Raw genomic sequence first — 24,634 nt, forward strand, 5'->3', positions numbered from 1 at the left:
TTTATTTTTTGGCCGTGCTGTGCGGCTTGCGAGATCTTAGTTCCCCAACCAGGGATCGTACCCAGGCCCCAGCAGTGAAAGCGTCCTAACCACTGGACCACCAGCGAATTCCCTTATATGTGCAATTTAAAGATTACTAAAACTAGCACATTGGAAACACAGCCTTTGAGTTGGTTGAATGAGTTTCCATTTCTATGCAGATTTGAAGCCACTTTTTTTTACATAATTCTTTTCTTGGGGGGTAATGATGTGTGTTTTACTATTGTATTGGATCTAATGTCGTGTAACAATGGTCCCTTATTGTTTATAAAATGTTTTATTATTTAAAACATTCCAACACACACATTCTCTTTGAGACTTTCTCCAGAAATACAGTTTGCTTAACATTTTCTGTTTGAAGTAGGAATGAACTAGTTGTACATGTACAGAGGATTCTGAACTATGTACTATTTTTACTTGGCTTTATAGTGTAAAACTGTTACCATTCTGGATTTTACTGCGTCACAATAGAAGCAAGACACATGTCGAGATTAGGGAGGAAGAAAACAAATTGAAACATTGATTTTTGTTTTCTTTTTAAAGGAGAATTATTAGCTATTATTTCTATATCTTAGGCTCCTTAAATACCCTTATTATTAATCTTTTAATTTTATCCTGGGTGGGGTGCATGGTAATGTATCTAGAAGTACATAATACTGACAATTCCGGGAGTATTCATATATAAGCTTGATTCCTGTATTTGTTTAGCATTAATGTTTAAAATTCATTTTTTCCATTTAAAAGGCACTTTTAAACCAGATTATCTCATATCTTTCCTGTCTACTGTACCCTTCTGTGTCTCACCCAGACAAAAAATTGAAAGGATGTACTTCCTTATTAGTCGGTGCATGACATGAAGTGGGAACACCAAAGTGCTGGCAGGATAAAAGAACTTAGGGATGGTTGAATTGGAAATGATCTCATGGTGGAGGAGGAGCATTTGATTGGCACCATGTGATCTGGGATCAGAATTGAGGAGATGGTAGAATCTAGATTTGGGTAAAGAAAAGGTCACACTTAACCATGCTAATAAACATTATTATTTATTTATTTTTTAATTCTGAGAGGATGATCCTGGCCCTTGCACTTCAGTTTAGTATTTCTCCTTGGATTAATTTTTTTCTGTCTTATCTGTTACTACTGGTATATTGTAAATTGATATACAGAAGCCTCTCTAAAAGAACTAATTTAATAGGTCCAGAGTGACTTGGAGGGTTTTAAGCTTTTGGTACCTGGATGCATTTGTTTCAGATAGTCTCTGGGTCAGTTCTTAAAAACTCTATAAAATAGGCATACACTTCTACTAGGCACCTTCCCCCAAATAGATCTGTTCTTTTTCCTGAATTGAAAATACGTTGATGTAGGCAACTACTTCTGTTGACAACCTGCCCAAGTATGGCAGAGAACTACTTGGCACATTAATGAGTCTCTGCTTTGATTTTATACAGATTTGATTTTATCTTATTAATAAGACCTTCATCAGGACTTTAATTTTTTATACTCCTAGCCTTCTTCTGAGAGAGCATTAAGTTAATAGGAAACACATTAATGCTAATTCTCTAATTATACATTTAAAAGTTTTTTCATCTCATCACTTTGTTTCTTTTTATTTGTCAATTGTACCTAGTTTTTAACTAATTTAAAATAGCTTTTCCCATTGTAAATATAAATGTTTATTTTCTAAAAATTGGGAAATAGAAGAAAATAAAAGGAAGAAAAGAAGCTACTTATAACTGCTCTACTAAGTGATAAAAGTCTGCTACTTTGGTATATTTCTTTTGAGTCACTCTTCCATATCTCCCTCCACCTCTCCCAGTTGTGGGAACCTATTATTTGCTATACATTTGCCCATGGTACAGTGTTGAACACAATAGACACAATCTTTAAACGGAAAGAATTCAAAGTTTAATGTCCTTAAAGTTATTTTTAAAAATTAATTTGTTGTTATAGAGAAATGCATAAATATAGTCTGTCTTTACAAAAATCATAGACAAGGCTCAAGTTTCCAATCCATCCCATTTTCTTCATTGTTTCATAGGTGTAGCCACTATTACCACCTTGTGTTTAATTTTTTTCTGTGATTTTGCATATAAAATTGTATATTTTCCTTGACTTATTATGGGATTATATTCCAGTAAATTGAATATCTTGTCAGTCAAAAGTGCATTTAGTACACCTAAGATGCTGAACATTATAGCATAGCCTAGCCTACCTTAAATGTGCTCAGAACACTTACATTAGCATACAGTTGGGCAAAAACACCTAACAAAACCTTTTTTATAATAAAGTGTTGAATATCTCATGTAATTTATTGAATACTGTACTGAAAGCGAGAAACAGAATGGTTATCTGGGTACAGAATGGTTTAAGTGTATCGGTTGTTTACCGTTCTGATGGTGTGGCTAACAGGGACACGTGGCTGACTGGGAGTTGCGGCTCACTGCCGCTACCCAGCATCACAGGAGAGTTTTGTACTGCATATCGCTAGCCTGGGATAAGATCAGAATTCAGAATTCGAAGTATGTTTTGTCTTCTCCGAGCACACATCGCTTTTGCATAATGATAAAGTTGCAAGTTGAACAATCATAAGTTGAAGACCATCTGTATGTTTGTATATAAAGAAAACATATGGTTTCTTTTTTAATGTAAAAACTGTCATGTAGTACCTGCAATTAGCTTTTTTCATTCAGTATGTTTGTATGTACAGATCTACCTTAGTCTTCTAAATTGCTGTAGTATTTCATTTTGTTGATATGCCATAAATTTGCCATTTCCTATTGATGGACTTCTTTTGTGTGTGTGGCCTCACTGTGGCATGCGGGATCTTAGTTCCCTGACAAGGGATCGAACCCATGCCCCATGCAGTGGAAGCGCGGAGTCCTAACCATTGGACCGCCAGGGAATTCCTTGACGGGCATTTAGATTTCCAGTTTTTTTGCTGTTACAAACAGTGCTGGAACTATTTGTACATGGTGCTTCATTAAAATGTGCACTGGTTTCTCTAAAAAAGATAAAAGGAAGTGCAATTAGTAGATCTTAGAGAATATGTGGTTATCCTTGAAATTTTACTATTTGTATTGCTCTCAAAGTTGGATCTTATAGCAGTTTATCTTATATCAGTCCTCTCTCAACTGCCATGTTGTTGTTTAATGTTTTATTTTATCCTTGTTAAATCCAACAAGTTATATTATTTTATACAGAAATAGAATATTCTATAGAAATATGATTCAATTTACATGTATTTTTTACTATATTCTTTCCTCACCATCTTCTTTAATCTCTGACTGTTCTTCTGAGATCATTTTCCTTCTTCCTGAAGAGTATCTTCACAGATTCCTTTAATGGATGTCTCTTACTGGTAAACTGTCTCTATTTTTGTTTATTTGTTTTAATTTTAATTTAGCCTTATTTTAAAATCAGTTATTTTTATCATGGAAAATTTTAAGCATATGTGAAAGTAGACCAAATAGTGTGATGAAACCCAGTTATTTCCATCCCTCAGTTTCTGTAGTTACGGACTTTTGCTATTCTCATTTCATCGCTTCCCCATTCTGTGCCTCCTTTCCTGCTAAGATATCATACCATGAAGTCTGTAAATATTTTAGAATGTATCTCCTCTAGAAGAGCTTTTTAACAAAATAAACACAATACTACTATCATATTTAACTAATGTCTTCTAATAATCAGTCCATGTGAAAAGCTCGATTATCTCAAAAAATGTTGTTTTATCATTTACTTTCATTCTTAAGGGTTATTGTTTTCAAGGACCAGAACTGTAGGTTGACAGTATTTTCTCTCAGAATCTTGAATATTGTCTTTCCCTTCTGGCTTCACTTGTTGCTATTGAGAAATCTGCTGTAAAGTCTAATTATCATTTCATTGGGTGAACAGTTCTTTTTAAATGTTTGCTTTTGAGATTCTTGTTGCCTTTAGTGTTCTGCAGTTTTACTGTCTTGTGTCTGGGTGTGGATTTATTGATCTCACTTGGGTATGTTGCGCTTTCTGGGGCAGGGGGTTGTTTTTAACCATTCTGGGAAAATTGCAGCTATTATCTTTTCCTTTTAAGACTTTGAAAAAAGTAAGAACTGTATATTCAGAAACATAAAACATATACATGTAAAACATGTAGACTTTAATTATATAGCAAACATCTTTGTAACCATTTCCCAGGTCTAAAATAGAATATTTCATTGAAGGTGAGTCAAAGAAGGTGAGCAAAGTCAAATCCCATGCTCTTGGATTGAAAGAATTAATATTGTTAAAATGGCCATACTACCCAAAGCAATCTACAGATTTAATGTGATCCCTATCAAAAATATCCATGATGTTTTCCACAGAACTAGAACAAATAATCCTAAAATTTACATGCAGCCATAAAAGACTCAGAATTCCCAAAAGCAGGAGGTGTTACCCTCCCAGACTTGGGACAATACTACAAAGCTACAGTAATCAAAACAGTGTGGTATTAGCACAAAAACAGACATGTGGATCAGTGGAACAGAATAGAGAGCCCAGAATAAACCCACACACCTATGGTCAATTAGTCTTTGACAAAGGAGGCAAGAATATACAATGGAAAAAGACAATCTCTTCAACAAGTTGCGTTGGAAAAGTTGGACAGCCACATGTAAATCAATGAAGTTAGAACACACCATACACAAAAATAAACTCAAAATGGCCTAAAGACTTAAATATAAGGCATGACACCATAAAAATCCAAGAAGAAAACGTAAGCAAAACATTCTCTGACATAAATCGTACCAATGTTTTCTTAGGTCAGTCTCCCAAGGCAATAGAAACAAAAGCAAAAATAAACAAATGGGACCTAATCAAACTTACAAGCTTCTGTACAGCAAAAGAAAACATAAACAAAATAAAAAGACAACCTACAGACTGGGAGAAAATGTTTGCAACTGATGCGACTGACAGGGCTTAATTTCCAAAATATAAAAACAGCTCACATGTCTCAAAAACAACAACAACAAAACAACCCAATTGAAAAATGGGCACAAGCCCTAAATAGACATTTTTCCAAAGAAGACATACAGATGACCAACAGGCACATGAAAGGATCCTCAACATCGCTAATTATTAGAGAAACGCAAATCAGAACTACAATGAAGTACCACCTCACACTGGTCAGGATAGCCATCATTAAAAAGTCTACAAACAACAAGTGTTGGAGAGGGTTTAGAGAAAGGGAATCCTCCTACACAGTTGGTAGTAATGTAAGTTGGTGCAGCCACTATGGAAAACAGTATGGAGGTTCCTCAAGAAACGAAAAATAGAGTTGCCATATGGTCCAGCAGTCCCACTCCTGGGCATATATTTGGACAAAATTATAATTCAAAAAGATACACGCACCCCCTATGTTCACAAAAGCACTATTTACAATAGCCAAGACATGGAAACAACCTAAATGTCCATCAACAGATGAATGGATAAAGAAGGTGTGGTACATATATATACACAATGGAATATACTCAGGCATAACAAAGAATGAAATAATGCCATTTGCAGCAACATGGATGCAGCTAGAGGTTGTCATACTAAGTGAAGTAAGTCAGAAAGAGAAAGACAAATACCATATGATATCACTTGTATGTGGAATCTAAAATATGACACAAATGAGCCCATCTACAAAGCAAATAGACTTGCAGACATAGAGAACAGCCTTGTGGTTGCTGAGGGAGAGGGGAGTGGGGGAGGGATGGATTGGGAGTTTGGGATTAGCAGATGCAAACTATTATATATAGAATGGATAAACAACAAGGTCCTTCTGTATAGCACAGGGAACTATATTCAATATCCTGTGATAAACCATAATGGGAAAGAATATAAAAAAGAATGTATACATATGTATAACTGAATCACTTTGCTGTACAGCAGAAACTAACAACATTGTAAATCAACTATACTTGAATTAAAAAAATAGAATATTTCAAGTACTTCAGAACACACACACCCCGCCCCCCCCGCCAAACATACACACGTCTTCCTGTTCATCTCTTCATAACCCTCTCCCTTTCACCCAGAGGCAATCGCTGTCCTGACTTTTTATCACCTTATGTGCATCTCTAAAAGTTTTCTTTTATCTGTTGAAATTTATATGAGCACAGTTATATTCTACTTCTTGCTTCCTTGTTCAATACTGTACTTCTGGGATTCATCTTTGTTGTGTAGCTATAGTTCTTCATTTTTATACCATTGTTTCTTCAAATATGTTTCTTCTTTTCCTTTTCTCTCCTTCTAGTATTCCCATGATGTGTATGTTGACGTGCTTAATGGTGTTTTACATTTCTCTGAAGCTCTGTTCATTTTTCTTCATTTTTCCCCCTCTGTTCTTTGGATTGCTTAATCTCTATTGATCTATCTTCTCTTTCACCAATTCATTCTTCTGCCAGTCTACATGTACAGGCTTTGAGTGACTTTTTAATTTCAGTCATTGTACTTATAACTCCAGAATTTACATTAAAAAAATGCATCTATCTCTTTATTGAAATTCTCTATTTGATGTGACATTGTCATTATATATTACTTCTTTAATTATGGTTCCCTTTAGTTTTTTGAACATACTTAAAATGGCTCCTTTGAAGTCTTTATCTGTTAAATCCAACATGTGGTGGCTCTCACAGACAGTTTCTGTTGCCTGTTTTTTTCCTGGCGTATGGGTTATACTTTCTTGTTTCTTTGCACAGTTGTAATTTCTGGTTGGAAACTGGACATTTTATATAATATTATAGCAACTCTGGGTACTAGTCTCCTCCTTCCCTTCCCAGGGTTTGTTATTGTTATTTGCTTATTTGTTTAGTGCCTGGGTGGATTAATTTAGTGAAGTCTGTTTCCCTCTTGCAGTGTTAAGCATCTGTTGGTGTCCCTGGGGTGTGCAGATTTGGGTATGTCCACATGCATACTGGGATGACAGTGTTTCGGGCAGGACCCTCTTCCACTGTCTCTTTCATTGACCACACCCAGATGTTAAACTCCGCAGCACTGACTGCTCAACAATGCCCTAGGACATAAATTGCTTCTCAGCCTGATTGAAAAAAAAATTGAGCTCACTTGAAGGCATAGTTCTTGAGGTCAGAGCTTGAAATTTGTTCTGACCCCAGGAGGGTTCATCCAGCAGTTAAGAACCTGATTCTCCTTATTCTTTCCTGCAAAGTAGCTGGTTTACAGTTCAGCCTGTGTCTGACTCTCCTCCCAGTTGTCTTTCACTACAGCCTTCGTGGTTTTGAGATTGTGCTTGGGTTTGGACTTCAGACACCATTACAAATGAAGTCAGTTTTTTGGGAAGAGATTCAGAGCTATCTGTTTTAAGACCTGCTTTACCTTCCTGTTAAAATCTGGCTGAGCTCTGGCATTGAGTAGGGGGGGCAGTGGTGCACTTTTTTCTCCGTGTGACACTCCCAGTTTAGTAACTGAGCACTCATTGGAGGGGTATACAGTAACCTCAAGTCTCTTGCGTTTCCTGGTGCAGGACCCCAGCTTTATGAAGTAGCTGGTTGGAGGGCAGTCTGGGGTCATAGTATTTTCAACATGCAGCAGCAACATAGGTCCTCTTTCCCATGAGTGGCAGTTGGGTGGAAGAGGGGAGCCTCCATCTATCGGCTGCACTTAACGTGGAACTTTAGCTTCAGCATCGGGTAGCTTTGGGCAGGATGAGAAATGCTAATATCCTGCCCCTCCTAGGAAGATGGTTCTCAGAGTGGTAACCCTGTGTTCTTGGCAGCGCCAGGCTGGAGTGAAGTTTGAGTCTCACTGAACTGAGATGGGGGGGGAAGGAGAGAGGGAACAGTTTTTAGTCAGATACCACAGAGTACTGTTGTTTTTCCTGAGTTTTAGTAGATTTTCTTGAATAAGCGTTTCTTCATTTGCCTTATGCTCTTAGCATCATTTCTGGATAGTTTAAATGGTTGGTTTTAAATAGTTTTCAGCAGTTTTGCTGGGGAATGAGCTCATGGAGCTCCTTACGCTGTCACGCTGGAAGTGGAACCCAGAGAGATCTTTTGAAAATATAAGTCAAATCCATTGCCATTCCTCTTTCTAAAACTCTCGGGTCCTCTTCATGTATTTCGCAAAGAAAGCCAAAGCTATTCCAATGGCCGATAATGAACCCTTGCCAGTTCCTGGACCTCCACATTGCTCTGACCTTATCTCAAATTGTTCTTCCCTTGCTTATTCTACTCTAACCACTCTGAATTTGCTGTTCTTCAAGCATTTCAGGCAGTTTCCCTTCTTGGGGTCTCCCTACTGATTTTTTCCTTGCCTTGTCTGTTCTCAGTGTATGCATGGCTTACTCAGGTTCCTCTGTTAAATATTAACTTTTCAATGAAATCTACTCCACCTGGCCCATTTAAATTGCAGCCTGACTCTGGTACCTTCTCTCACCTTTTATCATACTTAATTTACTGACTTATTATGATTTTTGTTTAGATTTTGAATTAGAACAGGAAACAAAGGTGGAGATATTTGCCTGTTAGAGTCACTAAAGTATCCCAAAGACCTAGACTAGAATTTGAAACAAGGGCTTAATAACTATTTATTGAATCACTGAGTGAATGAAGGTAAAAACAAACTCTTAGATGGCAAAAACCTTCAGTGGCCAGCCATCTAAGTTTTCTAATAAAGTTAAAACTTTTTACCTAGAGAGAATAATAAGTAATGTTATTGGTATACTGGGTACAATTAGAATAATCAGCTTTCTTGATAAGAGAGCCTAAATGTGCTCTTTTTTTTTTTAAAACTCTCTCCCCCTTTAAAAGACTAATCATTGTTAAGTTCTGCCTACTATGCTTTTTATGGTAGAGATCTTTACCAAATTGGCTTGAATTAGATATTTTTACTTGAACCATTTTAAATGTGTTTGAAAACTTTATTTAAAGGAAAGTTGTCACAAACCTTTTTTCTTTAAACTTGATTTTTCACAAAATGTTCATCTTCAATTTTTTTTATACATTTATATTTTCATAGTGTTAGGTTTTTGAAAATATATTTGTATGCAGCAGTTGCGTTTCTTTATGGCTTTGATTTAAATGGTTTGTCATCTCTGTTGTCTTTGTACAGCTGATAAATCGGTGGATTTTGTTGAACAACTCTCCCAAATCAACATCACATTGCTCTAACTATACAAATGAATACTACATGCAAATTAGAAATTACTTTTTTTAGTAGTGTTACATCATAAGAAAATAGAAAAACCTTTGCCTTTTCAGTGAGGCATTCACAGAAGTCTGTTACTATGTCTAATGTGTATTTGCTACATGTAGACTTGTAAAGATTAGCACAGTTTTGTTCAGTGACTCTTACAATATGTGCTTGCACATTTATGGATGAATGAATAGGTACTTCCCTTTCCTTCACTCCCTTTCTTCCTTCATCCCTTCTTTCTTGTTTTCTTTCCATTTGACACATATTTGTTAAGTGTTTGCTATCTGCCAAGAACTCTTCTAGGATTTTTGGATACGCTAACAAGTGAAACAGTCTCTGTCCTCATGAAGGTTGCTTTCTATTGGAAAAACATTTTTTGTCTCCTTCCACCCTTATCTATCTACCCCTTCTCCTGCAAAAGATACTTAGGGGACATGATATATTATGTGAGATGACTTGTATGCTGATTTTTATTTACATCTTAAGAATATAAAGTACAGGGAATTCCCTGGCGGTCCAGCTGTTAGGACTTGGTGCTTTCACTGCCTGGGACCAGGTTCAGTTCCTGGCTGGGGAACTAAGATCCCACAAGCCATGCAGCGGCCAAAAAAAAAAAAAGAATATAAAGTACAAATAAGTTAATAAATAAAGAACAAATTGGTGGGGAGGTAGAAAGCAGCCCCACATAGTCGATTTTTTTGTATAACTGCAACTTAACCTTTTATGAGAGAGACTTTAAATTCTTAGGTAGATTTTTTTTCTATGAGAAAATGTCTAAACAAGATGTTTATTTCTATGAGAAAATAAATCCGCTTTCCTGCCTTCCTAACTTGGGTATAGGCAGTCTTAAGTTCCGTTGTAAATGTGCATTCATGGTATATGTATATTGGTATTTTGGTATTTAATTTAAAAAGGCGAAGAGGTATTGGTGCTGATATTTAGTCAGTTGACTTACCTTGCTCTTTCACTGGCAAACTGTTCATAGCTACTGTTCAATCTGTTTTTGCCTTTGTGTAGTTTATATGAGTAACATGCTTTGTGAAGTATATGCCTAATACAGAAACAGTGAACAACCTGGAGCATTGTTTCCTACTTTTGAAGAGTGTTGTCAGCCAAAACTGACATATAACAAATAATTCTTTCCTCCTTTTATTTATTATTCATTCATCAAATACGTGAGTGCTTACTATTTACCCCCAGTCATGTTGTAGCTGCCTGGTATACCATCGTAAATGTGATGCACCAGTTAACTTCTCTCCTGGAGCGTCCATTGTATTGAGAATGGACTGATTGTTAAAGAAACAAGAATTTCTAGCTATAAAACATTGGCTAAGTAAAATATAAGCTGTGTGGTATTGTACGTAAATTTATTATAGGTTTTTAAAAAATGTTAGTTTCTAGTTATATGTATATATTGAATTTATGGTTTTTATGGAAACTTAAGATGCTATTCTAGTTACCATTCAAAGTGTGTGTGTGTATATTTCATATCTATAAATAGCTTTTCTCTTATGTGTAATTATAGTGTACATATAATTTGGGGTGTATAATGTATTCAGGAATGTAATTTCTATGTAACTATTCAGTGGAATTGCATCATACACACATTTATCACAGATTCACTGCCACATTGGCAGAAAATTAAAGGATTAATTAAGCAACCAAGTACTTAAGTTTTTTCGAAAGTGCTGTTTATTACATATTGCATTTAAGTGTGTATAATTATATTTTCATTTTAAATTTTTATTGTAAAATATTTGTAACGTAAAACTTGTCATTTTAAGTTTTTTTTTTTCTTGCGGTACGCGGGCCTCTCACTGTTGTGGTATCTCCCGTTGCGGAGCACAGGCTCCGGACGCGCAGGCTCAGCGGCCATGGCTCACGGGCCTAGCCGCTCCACGGCATGTGGGATCTTCCCGGACCGGGGCACGAACCCGTGTTCCCTGCATCGGCAGGCGGACTCTCAACCACTGCGCCACCAGGGAAGCCCCCATTTTAAGTATTTTTAAGCGTACAATTCAGTGGCATTAAGTACATTCACAATGTTATGTAACCATCACCACTTTCTATTTCTAAAATCCTTTTATCATCCCAAACAGAAACTCTGTACTTATTAAACAAAAACTTCCCATTCTCCCTCCCCCTCCCAGCCTCTGTTCTGCTTTCTGTGTCAATGAATTGCCTATTCTAGTTACCTCGTATCGGTGGAATCATACAGTTTTTGTTTTTTGTGACTGGCTTATTTTACTTAACATAATGGTTTTTTTGTTTTTGTTTTTTTTATGGTATGCGGGCCTCTCACTGTTGTGGCCTCTCCCGTTGCGGAGCACAGGCTCCGGACGCGCAGGCTCAGTGGCCATGGCTCACGGGCCTAGCCACTCCGCGGCATGTGGGATCTTCCCGGAGCGGGGCACAAACCCGTGTCCCCTGCATCGGCAGGCGGACTCTCAACCACTGCGCCACCAGGGAAGCCCCTAACATAATGTTTTTAAGGTTCATCCACACTGTACCATGTATCAGAATTTCATTCTTTTTATGGCTGAATAACATTTCATTGTATGTATACACTACATTTTGTTTATTCATTCATCTGTTGATGGACACGTGGGTTGTATTGTGAATAATTCTGCTATGAATATTTGTGTACAGGTTCTGTTCAAATCCTTCCTTTCAATTCTTTTGGTATATCCCCCAAAGTGGAATTGCTGGATCAGATGCTAATTCCATGTTTAACTTTTTGAGGAACCACCAAACTGTCTTCCATAGCAGCTGCAGTTCTTGACATTTTATAGTGTTTTTTTTCTTTTCTTTTAATTTTTATTGGAGTTTAGTTGATTTACAATGTGTTAGTTTCAGGTGTATAGCAAAGTAAATCTGTTATACCTATACATATATCCATTCTTTTTTAGATGCTTTTCCCATGTAGGCCATTACAGAGTAATGAGTAGAGTTTCCTATGCTATACAGTAGTGGCCCTATGTTTTGGTTTTTTTTTTTTTTAACATCTTTATTGGAGTATAATTGCTTTACAATGTTGTGTTACCTTCTGCTGTATAACAAAGTGAATCAGTTATATGTATACATAGATCCCCATATCCCCTCCCTCTTGAGGCTCCCTCCCACCCTCCCTATCCCACTATAGTGTATTTTATACAAATCTTTTGAACAGGGTCCTAAGTACAAAACCATGTATACAGCACTTTATGAGTGATAAGGAACTTTTGAGCATGATTTTGAGTGTATGATTTTTATTTTGTACACTTACTACATGGGAGGTTTTTGGTGATGCAGGAGCATTTTTATGTATGTCAGAATTTGTACTGTGTTGTCTGTTTACAATAGCCAGGACATGGAACCAACCTAAATGTCCATCCACAGATGAATGGATAAAGAAGATGTGGCACATATATACAGTGGAATATTACTCAGCCATAAAAAGAAATGAAATTGAGTTATTTATAGTGAGGTGGATGGACCTAGAGTCTGTCATACAGAGTGAAGTAAGTCAGAAAGAGAAAAATAAATACCGTATGCTGACACATATATATGGAATCTAAAAAAAAAAAAAATGGCACTGATGAACCTAGTGGCAGGGCAGGAATAAAGACATAGACGTAGAGAATGCACTTGAGGATCTGGGGTGGGGGGAGGGGAAGCTGGGGGCGAAGTGAGAGCAGCATCGACATATATACACTACCAAATGTAAAACAGTTAGCTACTGGGAAGCAGCAGCATAGCACAGGGAGATCAGCTCGGTGCTTTGCAATGACCTAGAGGCATGGAATAGGGAGGCTCAAGAGGGAGGGGATATGGGGACATGTGTATGCATATGGCTGATTCACTTTGTTGTGCAACAGAAACTGACACAGTATTGTGAAGCAATTATACTCCAATAAAGATCTATTAAAAAAAAAAAATGACCGCGTAGAGTTGAGCCCAAGAAAAGTCTGCCCCAACCAACACATGCTTGCTACCCTGCTCTCTGTCTCTGGCTCACTCTTAACCTGAAGTGGAGGACTGCCCTTCCCCCAGCTCAGTGTGGTCCCCCTGCGCGCCACCCCCCTCCATTTCTGGGATTTCTAAGTAATAAATCTTGTAACTTAAAAAAAAAAAAAGAATTTATACTGTGTTGCGTTATTAGTTGCAGGTGATATAGAGAACAAGAACTTAAATAATGAAGTAGAGATTTCCTGTAGAATTTAAATTTTTGAAAGAGTAATTTCACTTTTACTTTGAGGACATTTGCACTATATACCGAAGAATATGCGACTGAGCCTTCAGTAATCATAACTTCTGTCTTACCATATTGGAAAGGACATGGGCTTTGAAGTTGGCAGTCTTACTTTTGCATTCTTTAACACCCCTCATTTTATTTATTTGTTTGTTTGTTTCTTTTTGAATTTTTATTGGAGTATAGTTGATTTACAGTGTTGTGTTTCTGCTGTACAGCAAAGTGAATCAGTTACTCAGTTATACATATATCCACTCTTTTTTAGATTCTTTTCCCATATAGGTCATTACAGAGTATTGAGTAGAGTTCCCTGTGCTATACAGTAGGTCCTTATTAGTTATCTATTTTATACATAATAGTGTGTATATGTCAATTCCAATCTCCCAATTTATCCCTCTCCCCCTTTCCCCCCCTGGTAACCATAAGATTAAACCCCTCATTTTATATATGAGGAAACTGATAGTGGCAAAACTGGGTCTGCAGACCAGGATTCCTGAATTGTTTATAAATACATATACCATTTTTTTCTTTTTAAGAAACTTATATTTTGAAATAATTATAGGTTCATAAAAAGATATTTCATTTTATTTTTCTTCTAATTATTAACAAAAGTCAGATTTAATTTTCCTAAAAGAGATGAAAATAATTTCTTATTTTAAGTTTGGCCATTTGAATTGCAAAAATGTTTGTTGTAGCAATACAGATAATACAGATTTTCAAAATAAAATTAGTACCTCCATTTTGTCTTTTGTGATATGGATAACATTTTGGTGTATAACCTTCAATGTGCTTTATTTTCTTCGAGACACAAATCAAATATATACGCATAGAGTTTTTATATTTACGTGGAAGTAGTTATATATTTACGTTAGTCTCCAATTTACTTTTACAAATTAAAAAATCCTATATAATAGACATCTCCTGATTCAACACACATCAACCTTACGGCTATATCATTATTTACTTAATGATTTGCCAACTGATGGATAGTTAACATTGTTTGCAGTTTTCTACTCTTATGAACAATGCTGCAAAACATATAGCAAAGTACTTGGTGCACATGTGTGAGTATTTATGTAGGATAGAGTCTAAGGTGGTTTAAGGGAGTGGTTAAAAGCACAGATGTGGGGCTAATTCCTGGAATGAATCCAGGCTGCACCACTTAATAGCTGTGCAATTTAAGGCAAGGTACTCTTTGTGCTCCCATTTCCCTTTGTAAAGAGGAACTTAGATCAGTGATAATCTCTGCTTTGCCGGGGGAGACTAACTTTGACAGGCTGGTGGGGGAAAAATGCTACCTCACTGTTTACTAACTAAAGAGGTTGATCACCTTTTCATATGTTGTAATCATTTGTAATTCTTTTGTGAACTACTCATCATATTCTGTTCATTTTTTCTTTTGACTTGTTTGCCTTTTAAAAATTGCTTGTAAGATTTCTATATATTCTGGATAGTGACTCTTGTATACAGTGAATATATCCTTTACTCTGTTGCTTGCTTTACTCTGTTGCTTTAATTTGTCTGTTTTTTTCTTTTCACATTGCTAAGTTGATCATATCTATCTTTTATGAATTTCTGTTTCTGCTTAGGAAGACTTGCTGTATCCCAAGATTTTTAAAAATTCTATTTTCTTCTAACACTTTAATAGTTTATTTCAGTGTATAGCTCTTTAGACAGATCATATGGGATTTGTTTTGATTGCAGTGTGAGATAGCTATATACTGTTTCTTTCTTAAAATGGATAGACCAGGACCCTGTTACTGCTTTTAAATTGGGTCCATCCTCACCATATTGATTTGTTATGTCCCCCCACACCTTTTTAAAATAAATTCATTTATTTATTTTTGGCTGCGTTGGGTCTTCGTTGCTGTGCATGGGCTTTCTCTAGTTGTGATGAGCAGGGGCTACTCTTCATTGCGGTGCATGGGCTTCTCATTGCGGTGGCTTCGCTTCTTGCAGAGCACAGGCTCTAGGCGCATAGGCTTCAGTAGTTGTGGCTCGCGGGCTCATTAGTTGTGGCTCACGGGCTCTAGAGCGCAGGCTTAGTAGCTGTGGCACACAGGCTTGGTTGCAGCATGTGCATGTGAATCTTCTCAGACCAGAGCTCTAACCCATGTCCCCTGCATTGGCAGGTGGATTCTTAACCACTGCGCCACCAGGGAAGCCCTTGTTATGTCCCTTTTATCAAATATTAAAATCTCATTAATTCATGGTTCTGTTTATAGATTCTCTATTTAGTTTCTTTGATCTTTTGTCTGTTTTTGTACCAATATCAAATTATTTGTTACTGTAGCTTTGTAGTACAGTTCAGTATCTGATAGTGCAGATCCCCACATTTCTTCCACAGAAGTTTCAAAGCATGTCTCATGCATTTACTCTTTCATGTAAACTTTAGAATTAGTTTGTCAAATTATGTAAACAAAATATCTCTGTTATTTGACATAGCGTTTTAATTTAACAGTGACTTTAGCCTGAAAATTTTCAATTCTCCGTAATCTAAAAAGATAAATTATTTAATTTTTAAAAAGACTTTGAGGCATGGATATCTATTTGTTCTCTTCCCCCTTTCTGTAGGCTTTTTGTAGCATTTCTATAATAAAAAGGAATATTTTGATTTTGTTTAATACGTGTGTATTTTCCCAGAAGTGAATTTTTCATTGGCATACTAATACATATTTAATTGTAAACAATTAGGTTCTATGACATTTTTTTTTCAAGTCTTATGTTTTCTGTGGTAATGGTTTGATATTAACATGTAATTACAGGTAACTGAAACTGCTCTCCTTCATTAGTTTTATTTTGTAAATTAGGACACATTTTAGACTACTATAATACTCTTTTAGTTATGTGGCAGTATTACTACTAGCTTTTAGGTGAAAGATAAGACAGTGTAGAGTATGTTTTAAGGTGAAGATGTTTCTGCATAGTATTTATTCCCCTAAAATATGCTATGATTAGTACTGGTTAGTATTAAATGTTTTAGCTAAAAAAAGGAAGTTCTTTTGTGTTTCTGTTGAATCAAAAAATTTAACAACCTCATGCCTTTTATCTTGACATGAAGAATATACAGAATTCCATCTTCTGAGATAGCAAAAATTGATCTGTTTAATAGTTTTCAAATTTTTTATGAAATTTGATTCTTGATCATTGAATATGCCATATTTTTTCAGTAGTAAGCAGTATATTTTGTTTTTTCTTATGCAGGTCTTCGAAGTTCTACAGTTTAGTTCCTAGCGCTGACCCTCCTTCTCCCTTAAATTATTATAAACTTTTGCTGCTGTTTAATAAACGTGAAGATGTCTCGCAGTCCTGATGTGAAGGAAGACCCTGTGGAATGTCCTCTTTGCATGGAGCCCTTGGAGATAGATGATATCAACTTTTTCCCTTGCACCTGTGGCTACCAGATTTGCCGATTTTGTTGGCATCGAATTCGTACTGATGAAAATGGGCTTTGTCCTGCATGCAGAAAGGTAAATACTCCAAAATAACTTTGTGTTTAGTTTTTTTCCTCATGCCTATGAGTAAGTAGATTTAAAAGAATCTACAAACCTCAGATGAGATAATGTGTAGCATTGTATTTTTAAGATTTAATGAAGTGGAAAGAACACTGCCCTGGGAGTCAGAGTCTTGCCTTTATTGTTAAATAAGTATATGACCTTGGTGAAGCCACATAACCTCTCTGGTTGGCCTTAGTTTTCTTATCTGAGGAGATTGACAAGGTTGGTGGTGCTGGCTGTTTAATAGGATTAGGAGTAGAGAGAGGCAGTAGATTTAGATAGGATGGTGTGAAATTGGAAAAGCACTATCAGTATTACATCTGGGGGGAAATTTGCTTTAGTTTTCTAGTACAAAATAGTAGGGAAGTTTTGATGTTTACTAAAAAAGATCATGAGTTAAAATGAAAAGAGAAATCCTGGTTTAGAAAGTAATACTTAACTTCATTTGTTGGTCCTTATGGCAATCCTAGGCTGATAGTGCTATCCCTATTGTATGCTTAAGGAAACTAGGCCTTTTAAGTAACTTATCGAAGGCATCAACTAATGGGTAGTAGGTTTGGGGGTCAAATGCAAGTCCTTTGAATCCTTTCTAAATCTAAAGTATCTATGATTTTTAAAATAGTATTCTGGGTTTTGTTGTTTTTATAAGCAGATGCAGCAGTTACAGTGTAGTAAGTGACCTATTAGGGTGAGTAGGATTGCTGCATCTCTGTTTTGAAGGACTTTGTTACCACCTTAGGGATTAATGCAAATAGCTATTTTTTGCCTTATCTTTAATGTCTGTTTGTATGATTTAAACTTTCTTTTGTTTACCCATTCAAAGAGCTCTTGGTTCATTATTACCAAATTTTGAGAATTGGAAATGTGTTTTAGATACCTAGGTTATTAAAAAAAATAATATCTCAGAAGGCAATGCATTGTCCAGTTTTTTTTTTTAATCTAATGGGCAGTTAACGTAGATTATATGAATGAAAAAAGGTGAGCTCTACTTAAATGTTAATTAATGTAGTTTATATATATATATATATATGTTATATAACAGTAGGTGTTTATAATGTATATAATATCTTTTTATATAGTTCATATACTTTAAGAATGTGAATGGAAAGGTAAATGAAAACGATAACAGCTTTTTAAATCTGTGTTAATGAATTTTAAAACATTCAGTTGTATTTAAAAAATCAGTTCCCCATCATTCCATTAGAGGACAATTGTACTGAACTATTATGTTGAAAGTGGTGACTTTCAGGATAACCTAAGACTATTTGAGGAAATGGCAAAGAAATTCATTTCAGTTTTAAGGGATTACCTAGAATCACCTCAAATCCTTAGAAAGTGGAGCAAAAAATTTAAGATTAAAAACTAAACAGAGTAACTTCAGCAAAGCTGGTTGTTAGTAAAAGGGTTCCTTTCTGGGAGGACTAGTGTGAGGAATCTGGAGGGCAGAAGGCCATTGGGACCAATTTAAAGAAAAAGTGTTAACTCAAAACATATTCAGGAGAAGACTTGAAAAAAGGTAATAATAGTGGTGCTTCAAGATCCTCGGAAAACTGTCAGTGTGGTTGGTTGAGTACAGAGGCATTGGAACAACAGTCCAACTTTTATGCCAGGTAGCAGGTACAGATGCCCTCTGGGTGGAACACTGATTATAAATTTAGGTCAGAGCCTTAAAGGGGATAGAAATACCCTGGAGCAACTAGGACCTCCTATGCTCAGAAGATGAACTATTAGCCTACCCCTTTGAGCTGTTTTTCCTCTCTGTGGTCACAAAAAAACATCCTGCAGCAAACAGAAATAGTATTTTATAGACTGGTTGACAGAGTTCTTACATGTGCAACAACCAAGAATCAATAGGTATTTCAGGAAAGCCAACGTTATGGAAGAGAAGCACAAAAATCAGTATATAGAAGAATCTAACATAAGTAAGCAAACAGAAAGAAACTTTTTCAAGTGTCATTGGTACCTCTCAAAGAGGTAAGAGAGAATGACATATTCATGTAGAAGGAACATTTTTTAAAAAAAAAAACAGATCTTCAAAATAAACAATCCTATAGATATGTTGAAGAAAAGAATGAACACAGTTCAAGAGCAAATTAGCGAGTTTTTATCGTGAGTGCATTTTATCCAATGCCTTTTCTGCTTATATTGAGATGATCGTGTGTTATCTCCTTCGTTCTGTAGAAACAGTGATTTAGGTTAATTTTTTAAATCAACTTTCCCTCCCAAGGGTGAATCTCATTTGATCATGATGTATTATCCTTTTTATTTTCAATTTGCTAATATTTTCAGGAGGAGTTTTGCGTCTGTGTCATGAGAGGTATTTATCTGTGGCTTTCTTTTATGTTGTTTTTAGATTTGGTACCAAAGAAATACTGGTTTCAGGAAATGTTTCCTCCTCTATATTCTGAAAGAGTACATGTGACTGGTGTTCTTTTTTATTTCCTCCCTAAATTCATTGTTTACACTCACTCTATCAGGGTGTCTTCAGGAGGGCTGTTATGAAAACTGGCTACCACAGGATTCCTGTATGTAGATTTCTGGAATTCTTTTTGTACTAGTTCCCCCTGTGTGGTATTTTGCCCCATAAATTTCAGTTGCCTCAGCGTCTTCAAATTTTGAACACTGTCCCCCTCTGCTCATTGAGACCGTTGGACCCAGTGCCAATGTCCAGTAAGTGCCAGAAGAGCAGAAAACTGGGACACTTGTGGTTTTCATCTGTCTTCTTTCTTTTCTCTCAGAGGTCATAGACCTGCTGTTCACTGTCTGTCATTCAGTGTCTGAAAACAGTAATTTCATATATTTTGTCTAGTTTTCTAGTTGTTTATGCTGGTAGCCCTAGTCTGTTACCACCTAATCTGCCATGGCTGGAGGTTGAAGTGTATAAATAATATTTGAACTTCATAATAGTGTAATTGTGACCCTTGACCTAACCAAAGGTTGGAAAGTGGGCTTGGAATGTATGGTTAGGCTGGCTGAAAGAAATCTAAATCTTCAATTTGCATAATGTAATAATATTTAATACTGAAAAATCAGGAAGTAGCAATACAAGCATGTTATTTAATGATGTGATAGTAAATGACAAAAGAATCATCTGAAAGAATAAGCAGATTATTTTTAGGGAGAGGCAACTGTTGAGGGGGAGGAAGGATATGGGGGACTGCTCTTTTTCCTAATAAACCTTGTAGAACTGTTTGACTAGGAACACATATAAGAAAAATATCAGTGAAACTAGGGGAAAAACGATAGAGTGGGCAAATGGAAATCATAGGAAAGAAAATATAATAGTACTGATATTGGTTAGTCATAATCAAATTCAAGATCAAACACATTTTAAAAAGATAAAGAGGATATTTTTCTTACTGATGAAAGTCACAAAACTTTTATTTACTTAACAGAGCTAAGAAGTATATTGAGCTGATGTAAATACCAGGAGAAACTGCACCTACGTGCGTAATGGAGAGACTTCTAATTTCTGTATTTTAGAAATATATGAAGTACACAATAAAAAGGAAATGGAAAATTTGATTAACACAATTAGCGAGCATGTGTGTGTTTGTGCACACACACAACTCTGTACAAATAAATTTGTACAAAACTTTAAAATACAGGTGTAGTGGGTACAAAAATTGACTGTTAGGCCACAATGGATATATTAATCAGTTCCAGAAAGTAGAACTCACTTGTGTATTTCTATTTATTCTTCTTGGGGTTTGTAGGGCTTCTTGAATCTGTGGATTTGGTGAGTTTCATTAGTTCTGGAAAAAATTAAGCTGTTATCTCTTCAGCTGTTGCATTTATTCTCTCTCCTCTTTTTCTGAGACTCTGATTAAATATTTTCCAGATCTTTTCACTATCTGCCATGTCTTTTAATCTCTTTTCTGTTTCTTCCTTTCATGCATTAATGGATGATCTCTTCTGATCAATCAGAATTTTTTCTTTTAGGTCTAGTCTACTGAGTTTTTAAATTTTGCCATTGTGTTTTCCATTTCTAGAAGTAACGTTTGTTCTTTTTTGATTTTTTAAAAAGCTTTTTATACCATGCAGATATTTTCAAGTTTGTCATATATTTGTTTAAACAGATTAGAATTATTGTTTTAAAATCTGTCCAGTAATTCCAGAAGCTGAAGTCTTGTGAGGGATGTTTCTGTTGGTTGTTGTTCATGTTGTTTTATTTCTTTATGTGATTTGTTGTCTGTATCTGCTTCATGGTTGTCATTGAATTATTTGTAAGGTTCTCCAAGGCCCAAGATGAATTTGCCCTCCGATAGAGAGGCTTTGATTTGGCTTCTGCTGGATCCTGTAAACATTGCCATTAGGGATGCCTTAAACATAAAGGTCTTTTGTTCTCCTGGATGCACATCTTCCCTGGGATTGGTTTCAACTTCTCTAGGATGGTTTTCTTCACACCCTTTTCCTTTTTTCTTATCGTGTACTGACCTCTGTGTAGTTTGTACTTACCCTGAGACAAAATGAGTTCTTTGAGGGTGGGCTGGGTCTCAGCTTAATGTGGGAGTGATCTCCCCCAAAATTCTTCACCTTGATTTGGCCTTGGACTTTTAATGCTGTCCCTCTTCCCCCATTTGTTCCTCTCTCCCATTTGTTGTTACTCAGACTTCCACTTATCTCTCTGGGTTTTGACTTTTATCCAAAAATTGTCTTGGGACTTCCCCACTGCAGATCATTATTGTTTTTAAGATGTTGGTTAGGAAAAAGTTTTATACAGTATTTTTCGTTGTCTTTAGCAAGAGGAAGAGATAAAGCTGTAAATGCATTAATTAGGAAATGAAGAACAAAAATAGATGAACTTATTTCCAGGTTAAGAAACCAGAAAAAGAATAAACATTGCGACAGTGGAAAGTAGGGATTAAGTAGAATTTAGTGAAATAGGAAAAAAGCAATATTTCAGTAACGGTTAGAGCTGGTTCTTTGAAACAACGAATAAAATAAAGTCCTGGTAAGTCTGATCAGAAAATAAAACAGAAGACACATGTAAATACACATGTAAATTAGGAATAAAAATGGAAACATAACTACACATATGAAAGGAATTAAATGATTACATTAGAGGCTATAAACCATCTTAATTAGTAGTTTGGCAATTTGTTGACAAATTAACACCATTAGAAATATTTTACACATTAAAAATGCTTCTCCACAGGTGTCCTATTTAACACTAGTTTGTAACATGCAGTAGTACCTTTAAAGAAAAATTTTTTACTTGTAATTTTTATTTGATCATATATTCCTAGAAAATTAGGTTTAACCCATCTGTTTCAGTCAAAAAGTAGACCAGATATATTTTTCTTTATATTCATTTTTAGTACTATTACTAGCTTTGTGGGTCACGGTCTCTTTCTGCAGCTATTCAAATTATGTGTTTTCATATCCCATCTTTAATCTACCTCCGTTCCTCATCTACTGTATGAGCTTATTAATTTTCTATTATTGGATTTGTAGAGTAGGTTTTTATGGTGGTGTGTGTGTGGAGGAGGAACCATCATGGAATTCATGGTAAACTAATTTGTTCTCCTGTGTTGGTATCTTTCTGTATTGGTATGTGTAATGTATCACTATGTAGCAGTTATAGTCCAATAAAATTGACTTTAAGTTGACTTTGAAGCCTTATGGAAGTATATTTCCATAGAAAAAACTTGGAATAATATAGAAGAAGATTGGGGTAACCAGTGTTATATACTCAACATGGTGGTGCCTCAGTAATATACTTGATGAGAATTGATACTGCAACCCGATTTTTGGTAATTGTCATTCTCCATTTTTGTGTGTGTGTGTGTATGTATTTTAATTTTTTTGGCATTTGTATTACTTTGCATCATCTTTTATCAGGATTTTACAGTGTCAGAGATTGTTAGCAAAGAAAAAAACCGGAGTGTTTGTCAAATCCTTCATGTTTTCAGAAGAGTTAAAAGTTACATCAGTGTTTTTCAGACTATCTCTGATGCAGAACCAGATTTTTTGTAACCCACCCCCACCCCCAACCACAGTCTGTTGGTGACTGATACAGGGTCCTATTAAGCATGCCTAGTACCCAGCTTGTGTCATGTGATTTACCACCTAAGTTCGATAACAACCACACCGTTAACTATCTTATTCTTCAGAGCCCACTGATGAGGTACTTGAATGTTGTGGCAATGTTAAGTTGCTATAAAAGTTTCCAAATGCTTTCTCTCAATTTTTATACTTCTCTTATCGTGGACTGGTAAGATTCAGTGCATGGATTAGACTTTGAAATGGAACTAGGAACAATCTATATGCTTGATCCACTCAGGGAGTAGACTATCACCACTATAGATGTTAATGAAGGGCAACAGCTTTCAAATAAACTTAATGATAAACGCTCGGAAAGGAGCTACCCAGAAATCCTGTGGTAGAAAATAGCTTTTCCATGTGCAAATGAAAATTTTAAATGATCTTCTGGAAAGGTATTTTAATTGGTTTGTATGTAGTTCATTTTTATACTTGTGCCCATATAGCTTTGAATAGCTTCATGGGATTAAAATCATCCAGGCAGATAGATTAAGATTTGAAAGGAGATAATATAGGTACAGAAGGGTGAGTGGAGAGAGAGAAAAGATTTAAATTGGGAAGATTACATCATTGATTGAAGAATTGAATTTATTGTAATAGATCCTTAACCATTTGGTTCCTCAAATTAAAATGTAAGAACACTTTGAAATAAGTTTGTTTTTTTAAAGATGGTAGCCAATTCTTTTTATTTATTTATTTATTTTTGGTTGCGTTGGGTCTTTGTTGCTGCGCGCGGGCTTTCTCTAGTTGTGGTGAGCGGGGTGGGGTACTTTTCGTTGTGGTGCACGGGCTTCTCATTGTGGTGGCTTCTCTTGTTGCGGAGCATGGGCTCTAGGCATGTAGGCTTCAGTAGTTGTGGCACATGGGCTCAGTAGTTGTGGCTCACCGGCTCTAGAGTGCAGGCTCAGCAGTTGTGGGGCATGGGCTTAGTTACTCCGCGGCATGTGGGATCTTCCTGGACCAGGGCTTGAACCTGTGTCCCCTGCCTTGGCGGGCGGATTCCTAACCACTGCACCACCGTGGAAGCCCAACATAAGGTTTTTTTTAAAAAAGAAAATTAGTAGTGCTAAATTTCCACTTCTAGAGAGTAGCTTGGTATTAAGGTGGCAAATATTTATTGAACCCCTAAAATGTGTGACATAAACTTTATATTTGATCCTGGAGAAAGCCCTCAGGTCATGCAAAAGTCAGGGAAATTACTGAGTCCTCTGTTTTAGGTGCCTCCCACTCACTAGTAAGTTGGAGTATGCCAAGTAGATTCAAATTTTTTTTTTTTTTTTTTGCGGTACGCGGGCCTCTCACTGCTGTGGCCTCTCCCATTGCGGAGCACAGGCTCCGGATGCTCAGGCTCAGCTGCCATGGCTCATGGGCCCAGCCGCTCCGCAGCATGTGGCATCTTCCCGGACCGGGGCACGAACCTGTGTCCCCTGCATCGGCAGGTGGACTCTAAACCACTGCGCCACCAGGGAAGCCCCTCAAATCTTTAAATGTGGGAATTGAATGGTATGGATGCTTACATCCTGCAGGACCACCAAGAGTTATGCCTGAATATTTAAGAACAGGATTTTTGGAGGCTTTATGTTATTACTAGTAGACGTTGAGGAACATAAAAGGAAATCTCACTTTCTTAATTGCCTTCAGCATTAATCAAAGTGTGCTCACAAATTGGAGG

The 24,634-nt window shown here is 36.2% G+C and overlaps 1 protein-coding gene across 8 annotated transcripts in view; it reads left to right on the top strand.

Moving 5' to 3' along the window:
- Nucleotides 1-24,634, top strand: part of CNOT4 (CCR4-NOT transcription complex subunit 4) — a 137,524-nt gene that overhangs the window by 44,228 nt on the left and 68,662 nt on the right. For all 8 annotated transcript variants that reach the window (XM_022580436.2, XM_089917356.1, XM_022580425.3 and 5 more), the window contains exon 2: nt 16,625-16,890. In XM_022580436.2, coding sequence (XP_022436144.1) covers nt 16,717-16,890 — 174 coding nt within the window. In that variant the 5' untranslated portion in view covers nt 16,625-16,716. The remainder of the gene's footprint in view (nt 1-16,624; nt 16,891-24,634) is intronic.

This window comes from Delphinapterus leucas, chromosome 9 (genome assembly GCF_059928025.1).
Source record: "Delphinapterus leucas isolate spDelLeu-1000000601 "Yukka" chromosome 9, BTC_Dleu_Yukka2, whole genome shotgun sequence".
In the NCBI taxonomy this organism is placed as follows: Eukaryota; Metazoa; Chordata; class Mammalia; order Artiodactyla; family Monodontidae; genus Delphinapterus; species Delphinapterus leucas.